This window comes from Mustela lutreola, chromosome 2 (genome assembly GCF_030435805.1).
Source record: "Mustela lutreola isolate mMusLut2 chromosome 2, mMusLut2.pri, whole genome shotgun sequence".
NCBI classification, from domain to species: Eukaryota; Metazoa; Chordata; class Mammalia; order Carnivora; family Mustelidae; genus Mustela; species Mustela lutreola.
Genome location: NC_081291.1, coordinates 52,475,622 through 52,501,675, shown reverse-complemented (window position 1 = coordinate 52,501,675; position 26,054 = coordinate 52,475,622). Strand labels below are relative to the sequence as shown.

The 26,054-nt window shown below is 50.1% G+C and overlaps 1 protein-coding gene across 11 annotated transcripts in view; it reads left to right on the top strand.

The window, feature by feature from the left end:
• ATP2B2 (ATPase plasma membrane Ca2+ transporting 2) overlaps positions 1 to 26,054 on the top strand; it is a 367,144-nt gene that overhangs the window by 228,501 nt on the left and 112,589 nt on the right. For all 11 annotated transcript variants that reach the window (XM_059161728.1, XM_059161734.1, XM_059161732.1 and 8 more), the window contains one exon: positions 25,062 to 25,579. In XM_059161728.1, the coding sequence (XP_059017711.1) occupies positions 25,381 to 25,579 (199 nt within the window). In that variant the 5' untranslated portion in view covers positions 25,062 to 25,380. The remainder of the gene's footprint in view (positions 1 to 25,061; positions 25,580 to 26,054) is intronic.

Here is a 26,054-nt window from a genome sequence, read left to right as displayed (position 1 = left end):
CAAACACTTAACTTCTCTGAGTGGGAGAAGGGGTCATGAAGCAGTCAATGGTGGGACGCCCTGGCCCTCAGAGGGTACAACTTTAGTCTGAACCATCTTTGAATACCCATGTGGAAGCTCCTACCTAAGGCCCTAGGATCAACCATATGAATGACAAGTAAGAATGTGTGCATGAGGTGGGGGGTCGGGTACGGGCGCCTGGGTGACTCAGCTGGTTAAGCATTGGACTCTGGATTTCAGTTCAGGTCCTGATCTCAGGGTTGTGAAATCGGGCCCCTCATCAGGCTTCACGCTGCGCACAGGTTCTGCTTAAGATTCTCTCTCTGCCCCTCGCCCCCCTCCCTTTCTAAAGAAAAAAAAAAAGGGTGTATGCATGGGGGATTGCAGACTGGAAGGGCCTTTGGCTTCAGAGGAAGAAATGCTCTAAGATATCAGCTCTGTTCATCTTAGCACTGGTCTGGGCCTCTCTGAGCCTCAGTTTCCTTGTCTGTAAAGTGGCACCATGCTCTGTGTTTCACAGGCACTGGTCGCACTTCCACAATTCCTAGAAGTCATGTGTGGTAGCCCCATCTCAGAGATTAAGAAATTGAGACCCAGAGCAAGCAGTGACCTTCCCAAGGCCATGTGGCCAGTAACAGAGCTGGAATCAGGATGCAGGGCTGCCTACCCTCAGTCTGTACCCTTGACCAAATGCAGGGAGTCCAACACCTAGTAGGTGATTCTAGTAGATGGACAAGGTGCCCCTCTCCAGTCCCCCCAGCCAGAGGGGCTTCCTGCAGGAGGCTGCAGCTGGTGCCATCAATCATAAGACCAAGTAAAAGTAATTGGGGAGGATGCAGGAGCTTTGACATGACCCCCTCAGGCCAGGTCCCCTGCTCCCCAGTGAGCTCGTTGATTTCCCACACAATGAAGACTCTTGTCCTGAGCATGGGACAGGAGTGAGGGACGGTGAACTTGGTGGCTCTTTTTTCTCTGCTTTTGTCTTTTTTACTTTTTTCTCCTCTTGCTGCAGTGGCAGGTGGGAGGCCCAGCAAACGCCCAGTGTGGCCAGCCCTCATTCTCATGCCCACGCTTCTCCTCCCTCCGTTAACTTCCCTCTCTGAGTCTGTTCAGAGTAGCAGCCCAGGCTCAAACCAGGAGGGGTGAAGTCTGCATCCGCAGCCCACCCCAGATTTGATGATGCATTTCAGTCTAGTGGGTGACATGGGGACAGACACTGCGTGCATGAGGGCTCCACCGTGAGCCACAGGTGTGCTGGGCCCAGGATGCACATGTGATTCAGGCGCCCCTCCTGAGGAGCTCCCAGGAAGACAGTGACAGTGTGGTATATCCAGAAGGCCATAGAAGCAGAGATGGGTGCGGCAAACCTGCCGAGGAGGTTGGAGAAAGCTTCAGAAGAGGAGGAATTGGAAGTAGCCTTTTCCTATGAGGGGGCACTTCGGGCAGGGGGAACTTCCTGGGCAGATACCTGGAGGTGTGGAAGCTCACAACGGGGTTGAGCTTGATTGTAAAGAAGGACACAAGGAAGGGGGGGGAGGACATGAGACTGGAGAAGAAGGCAGGGCCAGTGCATGAGGCTCTGGATTTTGAACCCCGTCCTGAGATCAGCAGGAAGCCACCTAATCAGGCCTTGTCAGTGTGGCTGCTTCTCTCTCTCTGCCTGACCTCAACTCTGAGCCTCTTCCCTTCCCTTTCTTCTCTCTCTCTTTCGATGATCTCACCCTATCCTATGGCTTTAAATACCATCCTTAAGCTGCTGATTCCCATATTTATATCTTTAGCCAGAGCCTCTCTTCTGCACCTCCAACTCGGCATCCAACTGGCCACTTGGCATCTCTACTTGGATTTCTCACAAGCATCTCAAAGTTAACAAGTCCAAAACGGGATTCTTGATCATGTCCACCCACCCCCAAAACCCGCTCCCTCCCTAACTTCCCATCCCAGGAAGTGGCGCCACCATCATCCACCCTGCTGCTGAAGGCAGAGCCTTCCCCGCCCCCACGCCCAGCCCCGCCCGCCCACCCTCTTCATTCTACTTCCTAACTCCCACCCGCCCACACCTCCTCAACACCACAGCCACCCTGTCCACACTCTCCTCTGTGACGCAGTAGCTGCCTTTCTCCCACTCTCCCTCTCACCCCCGGACAGTCCATTCTCCAGTGGATGATGATCATTAAACAAAGAGCGCTGTGCAAGTTTGCCACCTAAAGCTCTTTAGAGACCTCCCTCTGTACTTGGAGTCAAATCCAGATTTCCTCACTGTGGTGTGAAGGTTTTCACAGTCTGGCCACTGCCCACCCCCGAGTTCGCCTCTGCTCACTGCCCCTCACTTACAAGCCCCAGCCACACTAGCCCTCTTTGGATCATTAAAACCACCCCCAGCTCCTTCCCACCACCGGGCCTTTGCCCTTGCTGTTCCTTTGACCTGAAACACACTGGCCTCAGCTCTCTGCACATCCACCTGGCAAAAGAGGTCCCCAAGCAGCTGGTCATAATGTCTTATTCTCTTCACAGTGCTTTGCACAATCCATCTTTCCTAGCAGAGCAAGCACAGTGCGCCTGTCACGCAGTAAGGGCTTACTAAATAGCCACGGAGTGGATAAACCTGGGAACAGCAGAAGGGGCCCTAGAAGCAGGAGATCATGGAAGGGAGAAGGACACCTGACCGGCCAGCAGACAGGCACATTAGAGGACCAGGAGTGGTGGTCACAGGACTGGATTCTGGAATCCGACTGCCTTGGGTCAGGTCTTGCTTCAACACCTCCCCAGCAGAGACCGTGGCCAAACCATGTAGCCTGTCTGAGCCTCAGTGTTGTCCTTTGTAAAATGGGATTTTACATCCCACATCCCCACCTACTGCTTAGATCCCCGGGGAATCACCAGCTCACCAAGCCTACACATAGGGTTATTGAGATGGTTAAGGAGGAGAGAGGGTGCATGGAGAGTTCTCAGGACCTTGTCAGTGCTCAATAAAAGGTGACCAATACAGCTACTTCAGGGGTCTTGGTGCTGCTCAGTAAGACTGTGAGTGGCAGACTTCACACGTGATGCCAGGGAAACAGCCCTCCCAGTACTTTAGCTCAGAGTCTGATGGGGGAGATGGGCACATGGCTCTGTCAGTGGTTCCTTGGGACAAGGACTGAGCCGAAGGTCTAAGCCAGGCCCTGTGTGAGCAGAACAGTAAGTCTGGGGAGACTCTGGGAAGGCCTCTTAGAAGAAGTGACATTGGATTTGGGGGAGACAGTTTCCTTGAGAGAATATTTTGAGTCAGCAGCCACTGGCCCAGGAACAAGAGAGGAGGGAGGTGTGTTCTGGCTGCTCAGCTCCCAAAATAACCCAGATCCGAGGGCGGACAGCCCAGCAAGCCCCAGGAGCTGCCACGGTGCCTTTCCTGGCCAGGTTCCAGTGACCTTGGAGCAGTCCTTGCCCTGCCCTGTGCCCCTAGGTGGCAAGAGGGACTGAAGGCGGAAGGCCCTGGACCAGAGCTCCAAGCCCTGGCCAAGGGGGCTGGGTGACCAGCAGAGGCACCAGGCATAGCCCCTTCTCTCCTCCTGCTCACAGGCCCCTGAGCTACCGTGTGACCAAGTCATGCTTACATTTTGGCTTCTGGACCAGTGGCTTGACCTCCAGGGCCAAAGAGCTCCATCCCTCCCTCTTCCTCTCCCTGTGTGTCTGTTTCAGTCTCCATGCCTTTCCTCCTGTTTCTCTGGCTCTTTGTCCCTATATCCCTCTCCTTCATTTCTTCTCTCTCCCTCTCTCCATCACTCTCTTCCCTCTTGCTATCTACCTTTCTCTCCCTCTTCTCTCTCTCCCTCCTCCACCTATTTTCCTCCCCTTCTCCCTCCCACCCCTGGCTCTCAAGTTCCCTCTGTCTTACAGCTTCTCTTTCTCCCCTTTCTCTTGCCCTCCCCCTACTCTCCCTCCCATGAGAGGCGCCCCAGAACAGCCTGTTTCGGACCCTTTAAGACCAGATCACTGGCTCCAGCACCACCAGCCCCCCACCCAACACATATATTCCGGCCCAGCCTGGCCCGGATCCAGGATGAGGACAGGACCGGCCAGAGAGGTGGATGCTGACAATAATGCAGATTGTGGGGACTGAGGGAAGGGTCCTGTGCTCCCTGCCACCCTACCCCCACCTTCCTTCACCCCCATGTCAGAGCTGGGGGCCAGAAGGAAGTCCCTGTTCCTTTTCCTCCCCTCTGTGCAGCTGCTGGGCTCCCCGGGCAGGCAGACAGCGGGTCGGGTCACTGGGCCCATTCAGCAGAATTATAAATAGCAGCTTGTGCCCAGCCTGGCCCACAGAACAGCCACGGCCGCCGCCGCAGGGCACCCCAGGCCCCCTGTTCTCCACCCCTCCAGCCATCCCTCTGAGGCAAGTCCTGCCCCTCCCCTGTGCTGCCAGCAGGCCCCCAGGTCAGTATCTGATGTGCTGTCGCCATGGCAACCTGCATGTCCCCAGCAGGTTCAGGTTGCGGGGAGGTGGGGGGTGTGGGCAACCCAGTAAGAGGTCCAGTGGCCTGGAATCAAAGGTCACTGCTCTATGCTGGGGCTTGCTGGCTCTCTTGGGGACTGGGGAGTGGGGCCCTATCCCCCAGAAATCTTACCCTGCTAAGGGACATGGGGCAGAGTTGTCTGACCCTGGGAGGCCTAGCAAAGGGGCACTGCCCCAGGCCTCTGCCAGTGAACTGGGCACAGTGGATCAGCCCAGGACTTAATTTCAGAGAGATGTGGGTTCAAATCCTACATCCCCACCTACTGCTTAGTTCCCTTGGGACCACCACTTAACCCTCTGAGGGCAGCATCCTCAGTGTTGAGACAGGAAGCATAATACCCTCCCCTCGCTGAAAAGATCAAAGACAAACCAGCTATGCAGTCCTTCAGTGCTCAACTCATACACTTTTTGTCCCTGGGGCCACTGCAGGGCCAGGGTGGATCTTACAGACTTAAGAGTCACACTGACCTTGGTTCCTGTCCAGTCTCTGCCGTTCCCCAGTTAGATGATCTGAAACAGGTTGCACAATCTCTCTGAGCCTCAGTTTCTCCATCTATAAAATGGGCATAAAGTCAGCATCTACACCTCACTGCATTGTTCTGAAGATGAGTTGGGCTTCGGAGGGAGGAGTTGTTGGCACAGTGTTGGGCACAAAGCCAGTGTCCTGCATGTGGCGGCTACACTTGCCATCATTTTCTGGACTTCTCTTCCAACCTTCCCAGCAGAGATGCCCCTGCTTCTTTGCTAACACTGGTCACATCATGCCACTCCCCTTCCCTCCCAGGTCTGTCTCCCCATCTGCGAAATGACAGCAGGACCACTCAGGCCCTGCCTGTGTCTGAGATTGGTGTATATCGAGCAGCCCTGCTGGGCTGGGCTGTATCTATTATTATTTACTGACACCCTCACCGAGTCCTGTCCTTGACACCCGAAACTGGAGCTGTCTAGTTGCCTGGGAACCAAGGTGCAAGCTTGGGAGGCTTGGGTGTCAGGGTGTCCAGCTGCAGCCCCCTCCCCGAAGGCTGGAGGTCCATCCATGGGCAGCCAGGGAGTGGGAGAGCTCTGGGCAGGTGCCCTTCCCTGAGCTAGCCCACAGGGGACCTCCTCTTCCCCTCCTCCCTGCCCAGGTCCAGCCTGTCTCTGAGCCTACTCTTTCAGAGTAAAGGGGGCCATTGGCCTGGGATATTTTTATAGGTGGGGCACGTGGTCAGGCTCAGAGACAGAGAAATTGGAGCCTACTCACTCTGCGAACTGATATGGGCAGCTGTCACTGTCACCCTCTTCCTGGAAGCCAGCAGCCCAAGTTTGCCCCAAAGCATGAAGAATTCCCTGACCCGCTCCTAGCACTATCCCCAGGAAGCCTGATGCTACATCCTGGCCTCTAAGTGTGGCCTCTTTTCATGGCCACACTTAACAAATCCTGTCACCTTCATGTTTACTTGGATGATAACCTGTTTGCCCTCTTCTATTTTCATTCATTCATTTTACTGAGCGTTCATCCCAGCTCTATAGTGTCCTGCTTGAGTGACCTGGGGCAGCTTCACCTCTCTGCCTCAGTTTTCTTTTCTGCAAAATGGGGGTAACCAGAATACCTGCCTCAAAGTGTTGTGGTGTGGATCCAGCAAGATGAAATATACAAATGTGATGTGCCAATGCTTAGCATGAGCTTGGCACATAGAAAACGCTCTGTGAATGTTAGCTTATCGTGATCATTTTTATTGAATTGTTATAAAGCATAGGCACTGTTCCACACATGGAGGGAACAAGGCAAAGCTTTTTGAGAGCAGGGCTGGGTCTGGTTCCCCTCTGCCCACATTGCATCTCACAGGACCTAGCACAGCAGACCCTCAGCAAAAGTTTGCCAAATGAGTGAAGGTGAGAAATGAACTCTTTCCCTTGGAATCCTCTGCTGCCCAGGGCTCTAAGAGCAGAGACATCAACTTTAAATACCTTTTACAACTCCAGGTATTTCTTAGGATCTGTTGTGGGTGTTTCATCCACATTATTACCAGAATGGGTTTGGAATCTCTTTGTAGCTTTTCAGTGTCTGCCCCATGTTTGGGGTAGGACTGGGGAAGGCAGGTATAGGGATAATCGTGGTGGGCTTAAATAACAGGGCAGACAACTGGCGGTGGGGTGGGGATTCGGCATCTATAGGAACCTGAGAGTCAGTGTCTCCTTGCATTGTGCACCCTGGGTGCCCCACATGCCTCACTGTAACCTCAGTCTCCTTGACTTTAAAATGAGCCACCTGGGTGGCTCAGTCAGCTAAGTGTCTGACCCTTGATTTTAGCTAAGGTCATGATCTCAGGGTTGTGAGATTGAGCCCCATATCAGACTCTGTGCTCAGCGGGGAGTCTGCTTGAGATTCTCTCTCTCCCTCCCCCTCTGCCCCTCCCCCCACTCCATTGCTGAAATAATAAAGAAAATAAATAACATAAAATGGGTACCCTGCTCCCTCTGCCCCAGGGTCACAGGTGAGATAAAAAGGGCCAAACTGTGAAGAACACTTTCTGATAGCCATCCTTAATTACAACAGCATACATCCTATCCATAGAAAGGAGCTGGGCTGATGGTCCTGTCTCCCCAGGCCTACCACTCATCAGCAAAACCATGCTGGATGGCTGCCAGCCCTCTGAAATGGGGGCCATTTCTAACAGCAGGTGATGCAGCAGGCTGATGGCTCCAGGATTTCACTCTTGACTTCTTCCAAACACAGGAAGGGGCTGCCATCTGCTTCCCACCCCTCATACCCAGGCTGCCAGGGTAGCCAAAGCCCCCGCCTCACACCTGTCAGCAGTGTAGGAGAGGAGAATCCCACTGGGGGTTTCCTTAGTGGATGCTAAAGATGGCAAAATCCTGGGAACCTCCTCCAGCCCCCAGCCTCCTTGGATGTCTGTCACTATCCCTCCACCTTGGATAGGAGGACTACAGGGGCTTTCTCAGTACCCCCAGAACATGATATTTCACTCTTGTGGTGTCCCCACCACAGGGCAGCTCTTGGTTTAGAAATCTGTTGAGTGCCAACATCAAGAGCACAGCCTTGGGACTCTGACCTTTATGTGACCTTGGACAGTCACCCCACCTTGCAAGCCTGTTTCTACATCTGTAAAATGAAGAAAATTAGAGCATCTACCTCAACAGCTGTTAGGGGTATAAGCAAGATCATGGATGGAGAATCTGCATGTAAGGAGTGACACTTGGTAGTAATAAAACTTAGCTGCTCTTTTCATTATTTTTATTACTGTTACTGCTCCTCACTTATAGTTACTACCATGACCACATCCCTGCTGGAAATGTTATCATGTTTCCTAGCTTGCTCATAACTTCCTTCCCTCCTGGAGGCCAGTGCTGAGTACACAGTAGGTAGTCAATGCATGCTCTCTGCTCTCATATTCAAACCAAGAACTTGTTGAAGTATTTAAGTCCATGAGCCATGCAATTTTACTCTCTCTCGGCTCCTGAAGTCAAACTATGTGTTTCTAGAACCACTCGACAAATTTCTGTTAGGCACCAACTGTGCCCCCTTCTCTCTAAGGCATGAACAGTCAAGCCTCATGGAGGGATCAGTTGTCTCTCTGGAGAGTGGGGCCAGCATAGGATTCATGAAGGAGCAGCCCTCTGAGCTGGCTCCTGCTCAGAATGAATAAAGGTGAATAAGAGTCCGCCAGGCAAAGAATCAAGAAGAAAGGGAACAGTTTGTGCTAAGGCATGACTGGTGGTCCACAAGGCAGCTCTGAATTGCTTTTTTATTATTAAAACAGGAAAACTTCCCCTCATAGATGTCTCAGGACCCAGAAGGTGACTGTGGCTGATCCAAGGGCAAACCCATGCCCATCAGGGTCGGGAGTGTTAGGAGCCAGAGACCCCTCTTCCCTGGGCCTGATCCAGCATCCAGGACTTATCAAAAGTCAACAAATGAAGGTCTCTTAGAAACCATCTAGTCTGACCTCCTCATTTTACAGATGGAGAAAGTGAGACCCAAAGAAGACAGTTGAGCAGGGCAGATAATGGCAGACCTTATGCAGGCTTGCCCAAGACCTATCCACCCATGGCTGGGGGTGACCAGCCCTGGAGTTACATGTTCTTACAAGATACCCAACTCACAGATTGCCCTCTAGAGATATTTTCTGTAGGACCTACCACAGGCCCCTGAATCTGTAATCTTAGTTTCCTACTTAGGAAATGGAAGTAATCAATGGGTTCTTTATGAACTTTTAACTAAAGAGCATTTTATGTACGTTCATAAAATGCCACTTTGTCATTGCCATCATTTTGTTCAGGATGAAACCTAATGGCAGAGTTACCTGAGAGCTGAAATCATCTGTGGCATGATTTGGGAGTTCAAATTTCAGAGCTACCCTGTAGACAGCCTCAGAGACAGTGACAAGGCATCTGCTACAGGTTGGCTTTCTATTGTGTTCTAGAGGCTCTGTGGGTACCCTCTCTTGCTACCCACCCACCCCCCAAACTGGGAGACCAAGATAGTCTCAAGAAAGTAATAAAACTCTTTGCCATGACCTGTGGCTTCACAAAACCTGCCTACACACACATGGTCTAGAGTCTTATTTCTGAAATACATACACTTTTTGCACACCTCAACACATACCCTGCTCAGATATGCTCAAGGAGACTTATACACATGCCCTATGCAGCCACAGGCATGCTCCACCCTGCTCTGACACATACAGACACACATCTGTACATGCATGCCTGATTGCACAGCCAGGTACACACATACACAAACACACACACACACACTTACATACATGCACCTATGCAGTCATGGTCATGAACTTCCAGTAACAAAGAGGGAACAGGAAATGTCCATTAACTATAAAACTAAAATAGTTGGCACGAAGAAAATTGGACGTCAACCTAAAGAACTTTGTAACCACCAACATTGGCACAGATTATCATAGAATAAGGGAGTAAGCTCCCTGTCAAGAGAGGCATGCAAGAACAGGAAGGACTTGGCACAGGTATTATAAAGGGGCTTGGGCATCAGGTTTTTTGACTTCTTAAGTCCCTTCTAGTCTCTGGATTCAAGTGAGCTCAGGGAATCTGAGCCTCTTCTCATTTTTCTGTCAAGTTTTGCAAATAATGGTGCCCCTTTGGTGGTCTCTGCTCTGGGTATGGTCTTCCTGGGGTATCCCTACAGTAGAGTACAGCATAACTAGGGACCAGCTCCAGGTAGACCTGATGTCATGGGGTATCAGCCTCTAGAGATGAGCACACCAGAGACCCCAAAACCTGGCATCCATTTCATGCCAGGTCTGACCCTACAGAGGGGAAGGTGGCAGCTCTGGCCTTGTCGGTCCCTTGTAACAAGGAGGCCAGGGTAGCAGAAGCCCTCCTCATTTGGGCATTGCAAAGCAGAGGTGTCTGAGACTGAAATATCTAGAGAAGCTGGGAATGAGTAGGGTGGGCTGGAGAAAGACCTCTTAACTTGGAATTGTGTAAGACTTGAACCTAGCTTCTGACTGCATCTGAAACCCAAACCCAACTCCCTTGGATTACACCACTACACAGAGGCCTCAGAGACTGTACATGAGGCATAGAATACAGGCCTAGATCCCTCTCCTCTTCAGGAAGCTCCTCAGAGCCATTAGAAACCCCAGGAGGAGGGACGCCTGGGTGGCTCAGTGGGTTAAGCCGCTGCCTTCAGCTCAGGTCATGATCTCAGAGTCCTGGGATCGAGTCCCACATCAGGCTCTCTGCTCAGCAGGGAGCCTGCTTCCTCCTCTCTCTCTGCCTAACTTGTGATCTCTCTCTCTGTCAAATAAATAAATAAATAAATCTTTAAAAAAAAAAAAAAAAAAAAAAAAAGAAACCCCAGGAGGGAAAGAAAGAGCAGAAGGGGCTGGAGAAGGACCTTTGAAAGGCAGATTAAGATGATAGAAGGGCTGGCCCATGCCTCACTGGAGGATAGGGCAACAGGCCCCCAGCCCCTACAAGTTGCCCCAACACCAGACCTGGAAGGAGGAGAGCAGAAGGCAAGTCTAGAAAGGCAGAGGGAGGAGAGTCTTTGCAGGCCAATGTGGGAGGTCTCTTGGCTGTGGATACCTTCAGGGTCTCCCGGGGCCTTGGAAGCACTTTGGCTTTTGAGCTCTTTAACTTTCTGATAGGACTTGAACTTTCTTGAGAAACTGGAGGACATAGGCTAGAGCTCAGGAAAGAGGTGGCCCAGGACAAAAATGGGGAGGCTTCAGGGGTCCTTTAGGCCTCCCAGCCCAGCTCTTGGGACTGGAGAAGGGAATGGCACTCAGGGAACATCCTTCCCAAGGATTTAGGTGAGATTCATCCCTGGAGCATCCTTGGATCAAAGGGCTGGCTCAAGTGGGTAGGGCCTGAACCCAGATCAGCCAGCACTCATTCTATGGCCTTGCATGGTACCTTGCACCTCAGAGCCTCCATTCCCCCATGTGGAAGTCATTATCACTCTAATTGATTCTGTGTCCTTCACTGGCCAGGCTCTGGGCTGAGTCCTGTGCAACCTTGTAAGTTGGGGGTGATTATCATCCCCATTTTAAAGATGCAGCAACTGAGGCCAAGAGCTGCTTTGGTTTACCTACAGTCACTCAGTGATGGCAGAATGAGGGTTCTAACCCAGATGTCCCTGACTCTAAGCTCCAGAGGGGTTCTAACCCTAATAAGTATGAGACAAATGAAAAGTGACTTAAGAATCCATAGAATGGGGCACCTGGGTGGCTCAGTTGATTAGGCATCTGTCTTCAGCTCGTCATGATCTCAGGGTCCTGGGATCGAGCCCCATATCAGGCTCTCTGCTCAGCGGGGAGACTCCTTCTCCCTCTCCTTCCTGCTGATACTTTCTCTTGCTCTCTCTCTCTCAAATGAATAAATAAAATCTTAAGAAAAAGAATCCATAGAAGGAAGGAGATTTGGGGGATAGGAGGAAACTCACAGGAGGAGATGACCCTAGAGATTGTGGGTCTAGGGACCCAAACATGGGGTAGGATACAACAGGCAAGGAAGAGAGGACATTCCAGGTAGGGATTCCAGCCATGCGACATGTGCAGATAGGACTGCTGGGGCAATTGCAATGATTGGGGGTAAAGGAAAGCCAAGCTATACACACCTGCCATGGCCTTGCTTAATTTCATTTCAGGGCTCGGAGCATCGGCAATAGGCCTGTGGCCCTACACAGCTTCAGTGAGGCTGGGGTCCCCTGGGCCTCTGTGCCCCGGGAGGCTGCATTTGCATCTGTCCAAGTGCAGATGGTTGGTGAGTGCAGCTAGCAGCCCCCACCCCCACCAGCACCCCCTTCTGTCACTGGGACTAGGCTGCTCAGGGAGTGTGGTGCAGCGTTATTTTTAGAAGTGGCACCATCTGTTCAAGGTGCCGGGCAGATTCTGTTCATCTTTGCAGTGGCCAGGACAGCCATGCCAAGTCAGGGGAAGAGCTGCAGAGCTGGCCAGCTGGGATGGTCACTAATCAGCATGCTGGCCTGCTTGGATGTAGGAGCCAAAGAGATTCTGCAGGCCCTTGGGGTGTGGGATTCTGGGATCTGGGGTCTGGGTTGCCAGTGTGGGTGTTCTGGAGCCAGAGCAGCCAACACAGAGGAAAAGCTCAGCATAGAGGGGTTTCCAGTATCCCCATGTACCCGACATGATCCCCAGGCCAACCTCCTGGCAAATTCTGGATGCCCTACCCCGACCTCCTCCCTGACCTCCCGCTTTGTGTGGAGAACAGCCAGATGACAGGGACCCTCTGGGAGACCTAACACTGGTGTGGGAGAGAACACAGGCTTGACCAGTGTAATCCAGAACCCAGACACTTCAAGGTATCCCACTGCCTGAGCCACCCCTACCCAGAGCTTCTGAGTCATTGCAGAAAGGAGTTAGGCTATTGATTGTGAGAAGGGATTCTGATGACAGACTTCCTGAGTTTAGATCCAACAGTTATGTGACCCTGGGCAACCTCCTTAACCTGGCACAACCTCTGTTTGCTCATCTGTAAAATGGGATGCTAGTAACAGCTGTTTCATAGGGTTTGCTGCAGACATGTCAATTTGATGCCTGTAAGCCTGTGGCATGCTGTCTGGATGCATTCAGCATCAGTTCTCCCTACCATCTAGCTGACAAGTTTCTACTTCTCAAATGCAGCCTGCATTCTAACATTCATTGTCCCCAGTGTCTTTCCATAGTTAGATTGATTTCTCAGTAGTGGAGCCAACATTCATGGAGATTGGTCCTATGCTGGGGGTTGGAGAGGCCCCATTCTCAGGGAGTTCATGGTCTAGCAAGCGAGGCAAGCTGGCAAAACCATCCCAAGATAGGAGATGGAGAGTACGAAGGATAGAGAACAAAGTCAAGGAACAAAATGCAAGTGATGGGCTGGCAGCAGTATGGGGACTGAAATTTGAAGCAGAAGATTTGGAGAGAACTTCATGAAGAAGTTGGCATAGGGTTGTGCCCTTAAGAGGAAGGTTTGGATTAGTGGAAAAGCAGATGCAAACAATGCAAGATAGAGGGTAGTGTTTGCACAAGGTGGGAGGTAGGTGCATATATTAGTTGTTCAGGAAATGCAGGGTCCACTTAGACCAGAAGCCAGGGAAGCTGGCTCCAAGCCAATCAGGCAGGATCCTGGATGCCATGGTCATGAATATGTTTTTTCAAATAAGTACCAGGAGAGTCGCCTGGGTGGCTCTGTCAGTTGAGCACCTGACTCTTAATTTCAGCTCAGGTCATGATCTTGGGGCTGTGAGATCAAGCCCTGCATAGGGCTCCGGGCTCAGCAAGAAGTTTGCTTCCCAATCTCTGCCCTTCTTGCTCTGCCCTTCCCCTTGTTCATGCCCGTCTCTCTAAAATAGATAAATAAATCTTAAAAAAAAAAAATAGGTGCGAGGACCCAGCAACGGTTTTTAGTCCAGAGCGTGGTATACTCAAATCTGAGAGGCAACATCTTGTGGTAGTTTTAGAAACAGGTCCCAATTCTACTCCTTGTTCTGCCACTCAGCTTTGTGACCCTGGGTATGATTTTGTTTTACCTCTCTGAGCCTTAGTTTCCCATCTGTAAAATAGGAATAATTATGCCTACCTCTGGGGTTATTTGGGTTTTATACATTCAGAGCCAGCACAACTCCTGGCATATGGAAGCTGCTCAGTAAATGAGAGTCATCACCAGCATCATTTGGGGGAGACTGAAGGACAGGGAGTGAGAGGCCAGGTGGAAGGCTGTGGATGAGGACCTTGAACCAGAGTCAGGAACCCTGGTGGCATGGAAGAGGAGGGAGCCAGGACCCTGGCCCCACTGCTCCCTGGGTCTAGGTACCTGCTTGGTCAAGAGTCAAGGGTGACCCTGATAGTTAGTTCTGGGACCTAGGAAGGTGCTTATATGTCACAAGTGACTCAGGGTTCACAAAAGGATGAAAACATTAGGAGAAGACCTGAAGGACCTTCAGAGGATACATTTGGCAGTCAGAGAAGGTTTGTTCTAGAGCTTGAGAGAAAGGGAAGAGTGGAAATGTAGGTTTGGGAACTACTTATGTAAGGATGAAAGTTGATACCAGGTGGGTGGCATTGCCCAGGGAGAGTGGTTCACTAAAGAAGGTCAGAGCAGGACCATAGGAAAAGGTTACAGTCTATAGTTGGCCCAAAATAGAGAAGTCATGCAGACCCCTGGGCAGAATTGGTCACAGAAACCATAGGAGTTTAGGAGGAAGGGGTGAGGGCCATAAACATGGCAAGGGTTTGAAGACTGAAAAGGGCACTGGAACTGACTGGTTGGAGTTGTCCCCAGAAACCACCTAGAAGGAAATGGCATTTGGAAGGGCAGAGACAAGGAACCAGGGGTGATTTTGAGCCAGAGCCTGGGCGACAAGAACAGGGTAGGGTTCTAGAACCCAGACCTGGAGGAGTATTGATTATAAAAGGAAGAGAACTGAAAGAGAGGCTGGTATGAGAACCCCAAAGTGCTAGGGCAGTGTGATTCCACCACCAGGCTAACTCATCTTTGCAGGCTTAGACCTAGGGATCTGTGCCCCAGAGTGATACCAACACAGGTGGCTCTGAGGGAACCACACATGGAGCAGCCCTCTTCTGGGGTCCCCCAAGATCCACCCAGAGAAACCTTTATCAAAAGAGGAAGGAGGGAGGGGAAACCTTGGCCACAGGGGAGGCAGCTCCTTCTTTCAACCACTCCTCTGGCTTCCTGGCCTTTTTATTCACCCCCTTCAGTTCTGGGGCCAAATCAGAGGCCTGACAGAGATTTCTAGCTCTCTACCAGGGAGACTCCAAGGGAGATAACCTGGGCTAAGACAAGGAAGCCAGTGAGTGTGCAGTCACCATACTGGAGCAGTTCTGCTTCAGCCTAGAAGACTGGCCATGGTACTAAGACACAAAATCTTAAAAACACCCCCCACACACACACACACATATACCACTCCCTGCCGGTGACTGCATCATTCTGATTCCCCTCCTCCTTTGAATTCAGAAGTCTTTCTTTCTGATTTTTTTTCACCCCTCTCTATTAGTTCTGTCTCCTGGTCTCTGCATTCTCAGGCCACACAGAATGACTTTCTTGCTAGCTTTAGTTTTCTTATTCTCTGATCTAGACCCCAAAGGACTCATGAGACTATTCCATAATCTCCCAACTTAGACTCATCCCCTGGAAGGTCTGTGAATGAATACCGCATTCTGCAGAAGGGAGAAATTTAACAGAGTCAGACTGAGATGCCACCCCTTAAATATGGTCACAGAAGGAACCAGAACTAGAAGACCATGCACAATGCAAACAAATGAGCCACTAATGCTGAGATTTCTGCCATCAGTGACAGATGGCACTGATGAGCCAAGGTGGATCTTCTGCATGTGCACATAAATGGCCCCCAAGTGGCCCTTTGCACAGTATCATTTAAGAGAAAACACTGGTCCAAGGCCATACTGTGAATTTGGTGAAAGGTAATGGGACACAGCGAAAAAAAAAACAAAGGCTTTGGACTTGAACAAACAAATTTAAACTATGCCAGATGCTATCCAGACCTGTCTCAGGACACCCCATTGCCTGAGAACCTGGCTTTATATATCAGCACCAAATCACTGGGGTTACCTCCTCATGCTTGCTCACAGAGCTCATGTGAAAAGCCCTGTGCCCTCCCTACTCCACCCACACCCAGAACCTCCCCAATCCTGCACTCCATTGGTCAGCACTAGAGTCCTGGAGAGCTCCTAAGGACACATATAACCCTTTGCTCTGTGTCAGCACCATAATGTATGGACAGCTCCTTGGCACATGGTCCTAAAAGCCCACCCCAAATACTCAGTCAGCACCATTGCCTCGGGGACAGCTCCCGGTGTAGACAGTTCCTCTGTGCCTGCCTTTTTGTCAGCCCCTGGTATGGGGGTGGGGGAGGTGCTCTCAGCACCATGACCACATAGACAGCACTCACCCCTGGTCAGCCTGCAGGAGAGGGGGGCCTGGGGTTCTCAAGTTTCCTGACCTCACCCACTCAGTCCCTCCCAGGCACCTACCTCTGTCCAACCATCAATACTTCATCCCCAAAGACAGCTCCCTGGGCCCCATTACTCCGCAGCCAGAGCACTGAACAAGCAAAACCTTGTGCTTCACTATAGGAAGCCAAAGAAAAGGGCAGGAGCCTGGTCTGGTGGAGAGAAGGGTGTTAGTGAGGGGGGCAGGCTTAAGAGGGTCTGCATGTATATGTTTGAGATCTGGCCCTGCCACCCCAACCAACGACCTTACACCAGTAACTGTAGTCTCTTTCTCTGTTTTCTCCCCTATAAAATGGGAGTGCCAGCAGCCCCTGTGTCATATGGTTGTTGTGAAGGACTAAATGAGATACCAAACATTAAGTGCATAGAAGAGCTTGTCATGTAGTAGGTATGACCCAATTGTTGGCATGTAGTAGGTATGACCGAACTGTTGCTGTTATCATGATTTTTTTTTTTTTGTCCTTCCTTCAGGCCTCTGCTTATAATGCATGGGAACAGAGCAGGGTGTGAGAGGGAACAAGGCAGATAAAAACAGGAGAGGACACTGTCACTATAGCTAGTTAGGACCTAGAGAGTAGGCAGTCAGGGCTGCAAAAAGGGCCTTAAGGAGTTCAGTGTAACTGTAGGGAGAATTGTACACGGTGAGAGGTGAGGCTGGGGAGGTGGCCAAAGCATTTTGCTAAAACCAGAGAATGCAGCTGATCTGTCTGACCCCAGGAAGAGCCTCCATCCCCAGCCTTCTCACTGCATGTCCCCTCTTGCAGCCCAAATCTCACCTAACACTTTTTTGCCTCTTCTAGGCTTTCTTGCCTCCATCTGCTAGTGACTTTACTGTTTTAGCTTCATCAGAAAACTCTCAAAGATTTTTTTTTTAAGGAAATAATTCTAAACAAGGAGGACATAAAGGCTATAAATCTTAAAAGGCAGACACTGCCATGCAGAGGTCCAGGGTGGGACAGGAGATGTCAAAGGTAGCAGATGAATTCTGATCAGCTTGTGATTCCCAGGTTCCAGAGCATTTCTCTTTCCTTTTGTCTCCACCCAAGCAGGACTTGGCCTACAACTGGGTGATGCTAAAATGGTCTTCTGAGACTGAGCATCTATCCAACCTACCCACTTACTTTATAGAAAAGGAAACTGAGGCACAGAAGAGAAAACACTGGTCCAAGGCCATACTGTGAATTTGGTGAAAGGTAATGGGACACAGCGAAAAAAAAACAAAGGCTTTGGACTTGAACAAACAAATTTAAACTATGCCAGATGCTATCCAGATAGCTTTGGCCATCTAAAACATCTTTGAGCCCCAGTTTTCTTACCTGTGAGGTAGGAACAGTGACACCGCAGAGCCCAGGGAAACCGCAAAGCCCTAGTGATTTGCTAGAAATCACTATTTTTTTTAAGATTTTATTTATTTGAGAGAGTGTGTGCACAGAGATAGAGGGAGAAACAGACTTCCTGCTGAGATGAGAGCTCGATGGGGCTCAAACCCAGGACCCCGAGATCATGACCGGAACTGAAGGCAGATGCTTAAATGACCAAGCCACCCAGGTGCCCCACAATCACTGTTAATAGTAATAGTCAAGCCAAGATTGGGATCCAGAAGATCTGGCAAGAGTCATTTGGGTTACATCATCCCAAAATCAGAAGCAAAGTTGTAAGGATCATTTGACTCAGGCTGCAGATTCTGATCACGAGGTTACTGGGGCTTTTTGTGGCAGAGCAAGCAGATCTCAAATGTCAGGAAGAAGGGTCAGAGCACCTCTCTTGCTCTCCTCAGAATCCTAGTGTCCAGGACAGGCCCTGAGATGCACCTCTTCAGGTTTATTCAGTGGGTAGAAGGATGGAAAGATGGAAGGTTGGAGAAGTAGACAGGTAGACAGATGGATGGACAGCTGAAGAATGAATGGCTTGATGGATGGACGGATGGAAGGGTGGATGGGTGGGAGGGTAGATGAGAGAGTACCTGAGGAGCCTATAGGACCAGAAATGGGGTTTTTCCTACCATCTACCATTGACAGCTCCTCTGGAGAGTGGGGGATAGTGCAGGGAATTGACCCTGGTGGGCAGCTAAGAGCTGAACTGACCCTCACTCAGGCCAGACAGGGGGGTGAGAAGCTATGCCAGAAACCCTAGATCTCTCACAGCCCACCCCCTGGCCCTGATTCTGCCATCTGTGCCTTCAAGGCTGATGCGTGGTTGTTTCTGTGGGATTTTTTTTTTTTTTTTAGATTTTCCTTTTCTGGTGAACAGGATAGGAGTTTTCTAAAAATAGCACTAAATTCGCTTCTGAGGTATTCATTTTCAATTCCCTTCCTCTTTCTTCATTCTCTCTCCCCAACTGTGAGAATTCCAAACCGAAATTGTCATTGTCAACTTTGATGCACACCCATGAGTGTGTGCACACACACATATACTGTGGGGCTTGCACACTAACAGACATGGATGCAAACATCTCTGCCTCACTCACACTCACAACCACACACTCATGCTGACTCCAGTAGACCTGTAGAGCAAGCCATGTCTTTCAGGGTTACTTACACCAAGCACATACGTGCTGACACTTCACAGGGACCCCCTAACACACCCATGGACATAAAGTCTCTTGTGGGCCCAACCCAGCGCTGGCATTTTCACATTTCTTTTGACTCAGGTGTGACCCAGACTACATACTGGCTGTGCTGAATGTCCACCATAACACACTCAAACAGACCCTGCATACCCACACTGACATGCATACCCACACTCCCATAGTCAGTCCAGATCCACCAGGCTCTCTCTTTCTCACACATGCACACACCTAAAGAACATTCCTTCTCGGGGAGGGACCATGATTTTGCAGGTGAGGCTGAAGGAGAAGCAGCTGTCGCTCTGCCCCCAGCTGCCTGGCCGAGTTTACCCATTTCCCTGGATCAGCACCAAGGAGGAAGGTTCCCATCACCAGGACAGGAAGGCCCTACTGAAAAAGAAAGGCCAGAATTTACATCCAGGAGACAAAAGGAAATGTCCTGCCCCAAGGAAACTAGTTAGTTGGGACCAGAACAGAGGGAGATTTCCTTGTATGTTGTGTCACACAAGCTAGGACCTTCCCCAGCCTTCAGACAGGTACCAGTGGCATTGTGACTATGGTACAGTTGGCCTGAGTTCTGAGCTAAGGACAGCAGTGTGGGGGTGAGCAGAGGACAGAGGCAGGAATTAAGTTAAGTTAGCAGTGTAAGAACAGCCACCATTTACCAAGTTCTTCCTCTGTGCCAGGAATTGGGCTAAGCTCTATCTTGGTTAGTCCTCCCAAAACCCTATGAAGTAGGCTGTCCAGTTGGCTCTGTTCAGGAGGAGGAAATTGAGGCACAGGGAGGTGTTAAGAGCCTTGCCTAAGCCACAAAACTATCAAATAGCAGCACCAGGCATCACCCAATATCTCCAGATGGGACCTGTGTCCCTCACATCTGTCATTGGTACTACTGACAATTCAGAGGAAAGAGAACTTTAAAAATACATATTAAGGTGGCATTTAAATTCAGCACATCTTAAAACAGAAGGGTTCTGCATCCGAAAGTTATTTTTAGCACATATTTCATTTGTAATTGTCCCAGCTCCCATCCTTCAGTTAGGATTGAAAAAGCTGTTGGTTTGGAGTTTTGGTGGGTTTTTTTTAATGCTTCCTTCAAAAGACAAATTCCTTCTTTGTTAAATTAACTCCAAAAAAACATTGCTCCTTCCTCTGCCAGCATCCCTCCTGGCAAAGACTTTTTATTAAGGCGTCCCTAACCTATTCTCGAGTCATTGAAATGTAACAATACAATCATTTAAATGCTAATAAGATGAAATGAAATGCATAAATCTAATATTATCAGAACCTTCTCCTGGATTCTGAAGGGCCTTGCCACATCACAGCCTAAAGGGACCCCAGAGAACACATCCAATTCCTTCACTTTCCACATGGGGAAACTGAGGCCCAGGAAGAAAAGGGCCTTGGTCAAGGTGATGCAGCTGGGGCTTAGAAAACAAAGAGGGACTTTTCAGTGGGCTTCAACCCCAGTTGGCTGTGTGACCCCTGATATGTTGCTTAACCTCTCTGGACCCTGGACCCTGCTCTACATAGGCTGATGTCTCAGTTAGCTCAGGCTGTTATAATAGAATACCATTGAACTGAGTGGCTTAAAGGACAGAAAATTGTTCCTCACGTGTCTGGAGGCCGGGAAATCCAAGACTGAGATACTGGCAGATTCAGTTCCTAATGAGAGCCCTCTTCCTGGCTTGCAGATGGCTGTCTTCTCACTGTGTCCTCAAGAGGCTTAAGAAAGATGATTTCTCTCCTGTCTCCTCAGAAGAACACTAATCCCATTCAGGAGGGCTCCACCCTTATGACCTAAACCCCTCCCAAAGGCCCCACCTCTTAATACCGTCACACTGGGAATGAGGGCTTCTACCTATGAATTTGAGGGGACACATTCAGTTCCTACCAATGTACCACCTGTGTGCCCATTGTATTGGGCAGAGGTAACCATGTCAACTTGAGTGCTGGCTGCAAATGAAGCTCATCATGATCATGAGATGAGAGGTACACTTGCTAATATTGGGGTAGGAGGGGGGTCAGGCAGAGGCATAGAAGTCAGTGATGCAGAATGTCCCTTCCAGGCCCAGAGCCTCCCCAGAGACCTCACACAGAGGTATCCATGAGGCCTCACAGCAACCTATAATACAGGTAGGTCAATTCCATTTGCAGACAAGGCCCAGAAAGGCTAGATGACTTCTCCAAGGTCACACAGCTCATTTAATCTCTTAGCCATAGAGCAGTGGCTTGTGTGGTATTTCAGTGTGGCAGCAAGAAAATCAGAGTCCGGTGGGCTTTGGCAAAGGAGACAGCTGTCTGCTCCATCTTTAGCCTCACACCCACGTACACAAAGAGAAACTAGGAGTGGAGGGTGGGGGGGTGGGTATCTCAAAGAAAAAACATATAACTACTAAAAAAAAAAAAAACAAAAAAACATATAACTACTGATTCTGCTATCTTTCCAGACCCCAGCAGACCTATAACATCAATGGGTTAGGAATCAACTACTCCATTTGATAGATGGGGAAACTAAGATTCAATGATCTATCTAAAGTCATAACTTCCAGGGACAGATGGCCCAAGGACTGAGGCATTCATTCACCAAGTAATTATCACGTACTTTCTGAGGGCCGGGCCCCATACTAGGTACAAAATAGACATGGCTACTGCCCACACAGAGCCCTATGGCTCCCAAGGAAGGGAGACAGAGAAGTAGGTCCAAGCAATAGAGTGTGAAGTGCAGGATGATACAAGAGGCATCCAGAGTTGGGAGCATTTACACAGTCCTGGGTGGTCACGGAAGGCTTCCAAGGAAAGCACGCTGTGCTGAACAGGACAGACCATTGTTAGGGTGGGAAAGTCACAGGTAGTGGAGAGCACTCTATGACAGATACTGAAAACTATGGAGTTTTCAGTCAGCTGCAGTCAGCTGATGAACTCTGTACAAGCTAGCAGGTCTTCTGTTCTCCTTACCTGGAAATCATTTGTGTGGCGTCCCATAGGTTCTTCTGTGCCAGTGGATTCATACTCTCAAATCAAGCAAATCTGACCAAGTCAAATCAAGTACCAATGTGAACTCTGCACATTAGGACCACTCAAGATGACTAGAACAGGGGTGGTCTGCATGAAAGGCAAAGCAGGGGATGAGGGGGTGGGGCAAGGGCTGCATCAGAAGAGGTAGCTGTGATGGGAAATCTCAAAGAAGGAAGTTTGATTTTGTTTTTGTTTCTTTTCAAAAAAGGAAGTTAAAGATCAATCGCTACAGAGGCAGACTTCTGATTTTTAACTAATTTTGTTGTCCCAGAATTGCTTCCCTTCTTACACACATGTCCCTTCCTGCACCTTTTCCTATGCCCATCTCAACCTTTTCGTAACAGACAGTTGCATATTTGAGTTTCTTTTCTGTTCATCTTTTGGCTTAAGTCCTGCTTAACCTACATGGGAAAGAAATACTCCCTACTCGCGCTGAGAAAAAAGATCTTTCCTGATACCCTGGGCAAGATCAGATCTTCCTGCTCTGGACAGCTGTAATAGCTATCACTCCCCATTATGGCAAACTCTTCATGTTATAGAAGTCACTCATTTAATTGTCCCTCCTCCACACCATCAGCTTTTGGAGGGTAGGAACTATATCTGGATCATCAAGTGCTGGGCACAGAGTAGGCGTCTGAAACACAATTATTGAATGGATGATTGGATGGATGGATGGATGGATGGATAGATGGATGGATGGCTGAAGATCATTGTTGGTCTTAACATAATAGTTAAAATCACCAGTAGCCCATTAACTCATGCCTACTATTGTTATCATAAATATAATTACTCCTAACAATTCTCACAGCTCATGCTGCCAGAGATGTAATTATCAGTGACTTTGAGACACACCACAGGTAGCATGGGGACAGATCAAACAGCACCTTGGGTTTAGAAAATCCCTTGTGGTTTGCAAAGCACTTTTGTTCACATATGGCACTTCATTTACCCATCCTAAGAACCCCATGAGAGCGATTCACAAGTGGAGGCAGCAAAGTGTCCTGGTTATGGGTATGGCTCTAAATGCAGACTGCCTGAGTTCAAATCCCAGGTCTGGCACTCACTAGCTATGTGAACTTGGGATTTATCTCACCTCTCTTGGCCTCGGCTTCCTCGTGTTGCTCTACGGGAATAACCAGACTACCTACCTCATAAAGTGCTTATATGGATTGGTAATAATCACAATAATTATTGAGTGTTTCTAATGTGCTTGATTTGGTTCTAAATATTTTACATCAAATAACTCATTTAAGTCTCATAATACCTATGAAGTAGATATTATTATTCTCCCTCCCTTTTTTTATAAGATGAAACTAAAATTGCATGCTTCCTGTTCTACTGGGAGGTGGAGGGGCTAGAATTTGAATCCAGAGACTAGTTTCTAGAGCCCTTGCAATTAACCTCTGTGACACCTCTACATAGGCATCCTTGGTCCCCCTCCTTGGTCCCCTTGCTTCTCCTAGGGATGTACTGTTTGGGTCAAAACTCTGGGGGTGGTACATGCTAAGATGGCCAAGGACCATGCATGCTGCTACAGGACTGGGGGTGGGGCCCCCAAACACACTCTGTCTCTGTGTCTTGTGTTTCTGCTTGCAGCATCAGGACCACTCTATAAGATAGTCATTGCTCCCAGTGTAAGAATAAAGCCTCCTGCATCCTTGAGTAAAGGTGCCATCGTGGAAGTCATGACAGGTTTCCCCTGAGGCTCCAGCAGCCCCTGACCCATGGCTGGAAAGCCCCATAACCCAGGTGGAAACACAGTGAATTTGAACATGGTTTATAATTATTTCCCAATAAATTGAGAGGTAGCAAATGGACAGGGGACAGTGATTATTATTTTACAGATGAGGAAACAAAGCCTTGGGAAAATGAAGGGAGGAGCTTGCCCAGGGTCCCAGAGCCAGGATTTGGGAGGACTTGGATTGAACCCAGTCCTTTTGAACCCATTTTCAAGAGCCTGTCTTGTTTACTGCCTTCAGGCACCCCTCACCCAACCTCTGCTCTTCGGAGTGTAAGTAGGGAGCGCCCCCTAGAGGAAGGGGAAAAAGCACCAGGCTGGGAGTCCAGAGATCAGCTCACCTCTGGACTCCTCCACTCTAGCTAGCTCTGTGTGGCTCTGAACAAGTTCCTTTCCCTCTCTGAGCTTCTGGTTCCTTACTAGAAAAATGAAATTGACTCTAAAATGCCTCCAGCACTTTTTTGCAAAAGGAAAAGTTGGTGAAGCAAGGAGATGGGGAAGGGGACAAGGGGAAGGAGTTGGGGCTAGGTTGGGAGCTCAGTCCTATCTTCCTTCCCCCACACCTTCCCCCTTACTGTCCCAGACCTAAGATAGCCAGCTGTCTGTGCCTTCTGGGTGGGGCCAGTCCCCATGCCAGGCCCAGCCAAGTTTAGCAGAGGCCCTTTGTCACCCAACGCTTGCCGGGGACCTTGGCCATCGGTGTTGGGTGTCAGGGCGGATTGGATTCTCTCCTGGCAGCCCCACAGATGCCACACTTCTACAAGGGTGGCCGGGCTGGCCGGCAGGGAAAAACCGGTGCTCTCTCCTCCTCCTCTTCCTCCTCGGCTCCCTGAGGGATGTCCTAGCCGCTATCTGTGGTGCTGAACTGTGGGGGCCCACAGGTGAGGGCTCCATGGACCCCAGCTCATGCTGGGGCCAAGTGTGGGGAGTGGGGGGCTGCTCAGTGATGTCCTGGTGAATATGCATGAGCTGATTCCTCTAGCCAGGCCAAGGGCCTTGATTAATGTTGTTGGGGACTGTGGGTGAGGGTGGGCGGATTTTTCCCATTCTCTTGCCTCTGAAACTAGAGTGGGAACCACAGTCTATCGGCAGATGTAGGTGGCATGAATGGAGGAAGCATATATGCTGGGGAGCCTGGGGGGGCGTTACTTAGGAGGTGGGGCTGTGCTCCAGACTGTGAGAGCACAGTGTGCGTGTAAACAAGACTGTGAGCACAGGTATTTTTGAGGAGAGGGGGTGGGAATGTGAAGATTTATTCCTAGAAGTGCACTTACGTGGGTAGTGTTTATGGCAGGAAGGGGGGTGTCCACATGTGTGAAGTGGGATTCACGTATTAGTGTGTATGTATGGCAGTGAGGTGGGCCCTAAAAGTAGGCAGGTCAGGTGTTGCAGAACACTCCAAGTTGTGTATGTCAGAGGGTGTGTGTACCAGGATGCGTGTCATGAAGTCATTGTGTTAAATAGCACAGTGGACAAATAGAGTATGTTTTGAGGGTACATCAGTCTGTCCCTCGGGGGTGGCATATTGTAGAGTGTCCAGGTGGGCTCCAGTATGTTTAGATTTACAATGTGAGCTGGTGTGTTATGGGGTATTGTAGGAAACACCCATGTAGGAAACACCAATGTATGTATGTAGGGGGTGTTAGTTGGGGCTGTGTGTGTGTGTATGTGTGTGTGTTTGTGTAAGCACACACAACCTGGGTCTTCCTGAGCACCTGTCCCATGAAGCTTCCATGCCTGACCCTTGTCACAACTCTGTGCTTGTCCCCACAGGAGCCACCACCCCTGACCATGTAGATGCCAGCTCCAGGGAACAGCATGGACCCCACTGAATGGAGACTCCTGGGTCTACAGCCCTGAGCCCCTCCGGCCCCTGGACATTGCCCCGTGCCCAGGGACACCCTTTGGAGCTCACCACCGCTGTCACCAGCCCACCTCGGCCGCCCCCGCCCCCTGGGACCCAGAGTCGGCCACCAGGAGCCACAGTCATCCAGTGAGGTTGTGCTAAGGACAGCCACGCGGATCCATCACCCAGCAACCTTTTGTCTAGTGCTGACCCTTGGGCCCACCCCAAGCAGGGACTGGAGCAAACATGGGTGACATGACCAACAGCGATTTTTACTCCAAAAACCAAAGAAATGAGTCGAGCCATGGGGGCGAGTTCGGGTGCACAATGGAGGAGCTCCGCTCCCTCATGGAGCTACGGGGCACCGAGGCTGTGGTCAAGATCAAAGAGACTTACGGGGACACTGAAGCCATCTGCCGGCGCCTCAAAACCTCACCTGTCGAAGGTAAGTGTGGAAGATTTGAACACAGTGCTTGGATCTGGGATCCCACCACCCAGCCCCTGACCTCCCTTCCCCAGGCCCCAGGAACCCCCTCATTGGGCTTAGACATGGGACCACAACATTGCCACCACGCATTCAAATCCAACTCCACAACCCATGTCACTGGCCTGGGTTGTGTCCAATTGTCCCAAATCCAAATTCTGATGGTGTGGCTCCCTAGGTCTCTGGGGCAGCCATGGGCCATGGAGCTGCTGGAAGACAGGGCAGGCAAGCAGATGGGCCATTAGGGAAAGTTGAAAGATGCCTATGTGTGCCTTGCCCTAGGGATGGGAGAGGAGCTCTTTTGTAACTGCCAAAATGAGCAGACCTAGCATCTCAGGAGAAAAAGGGTTTCAGCTTCTGGGGGCCTGGCTGAAGGAGACCAGACCCAGGTCATCAGCTGTTGGACAGAAGGAAGAGAAACCAACCCAGCTTGAGC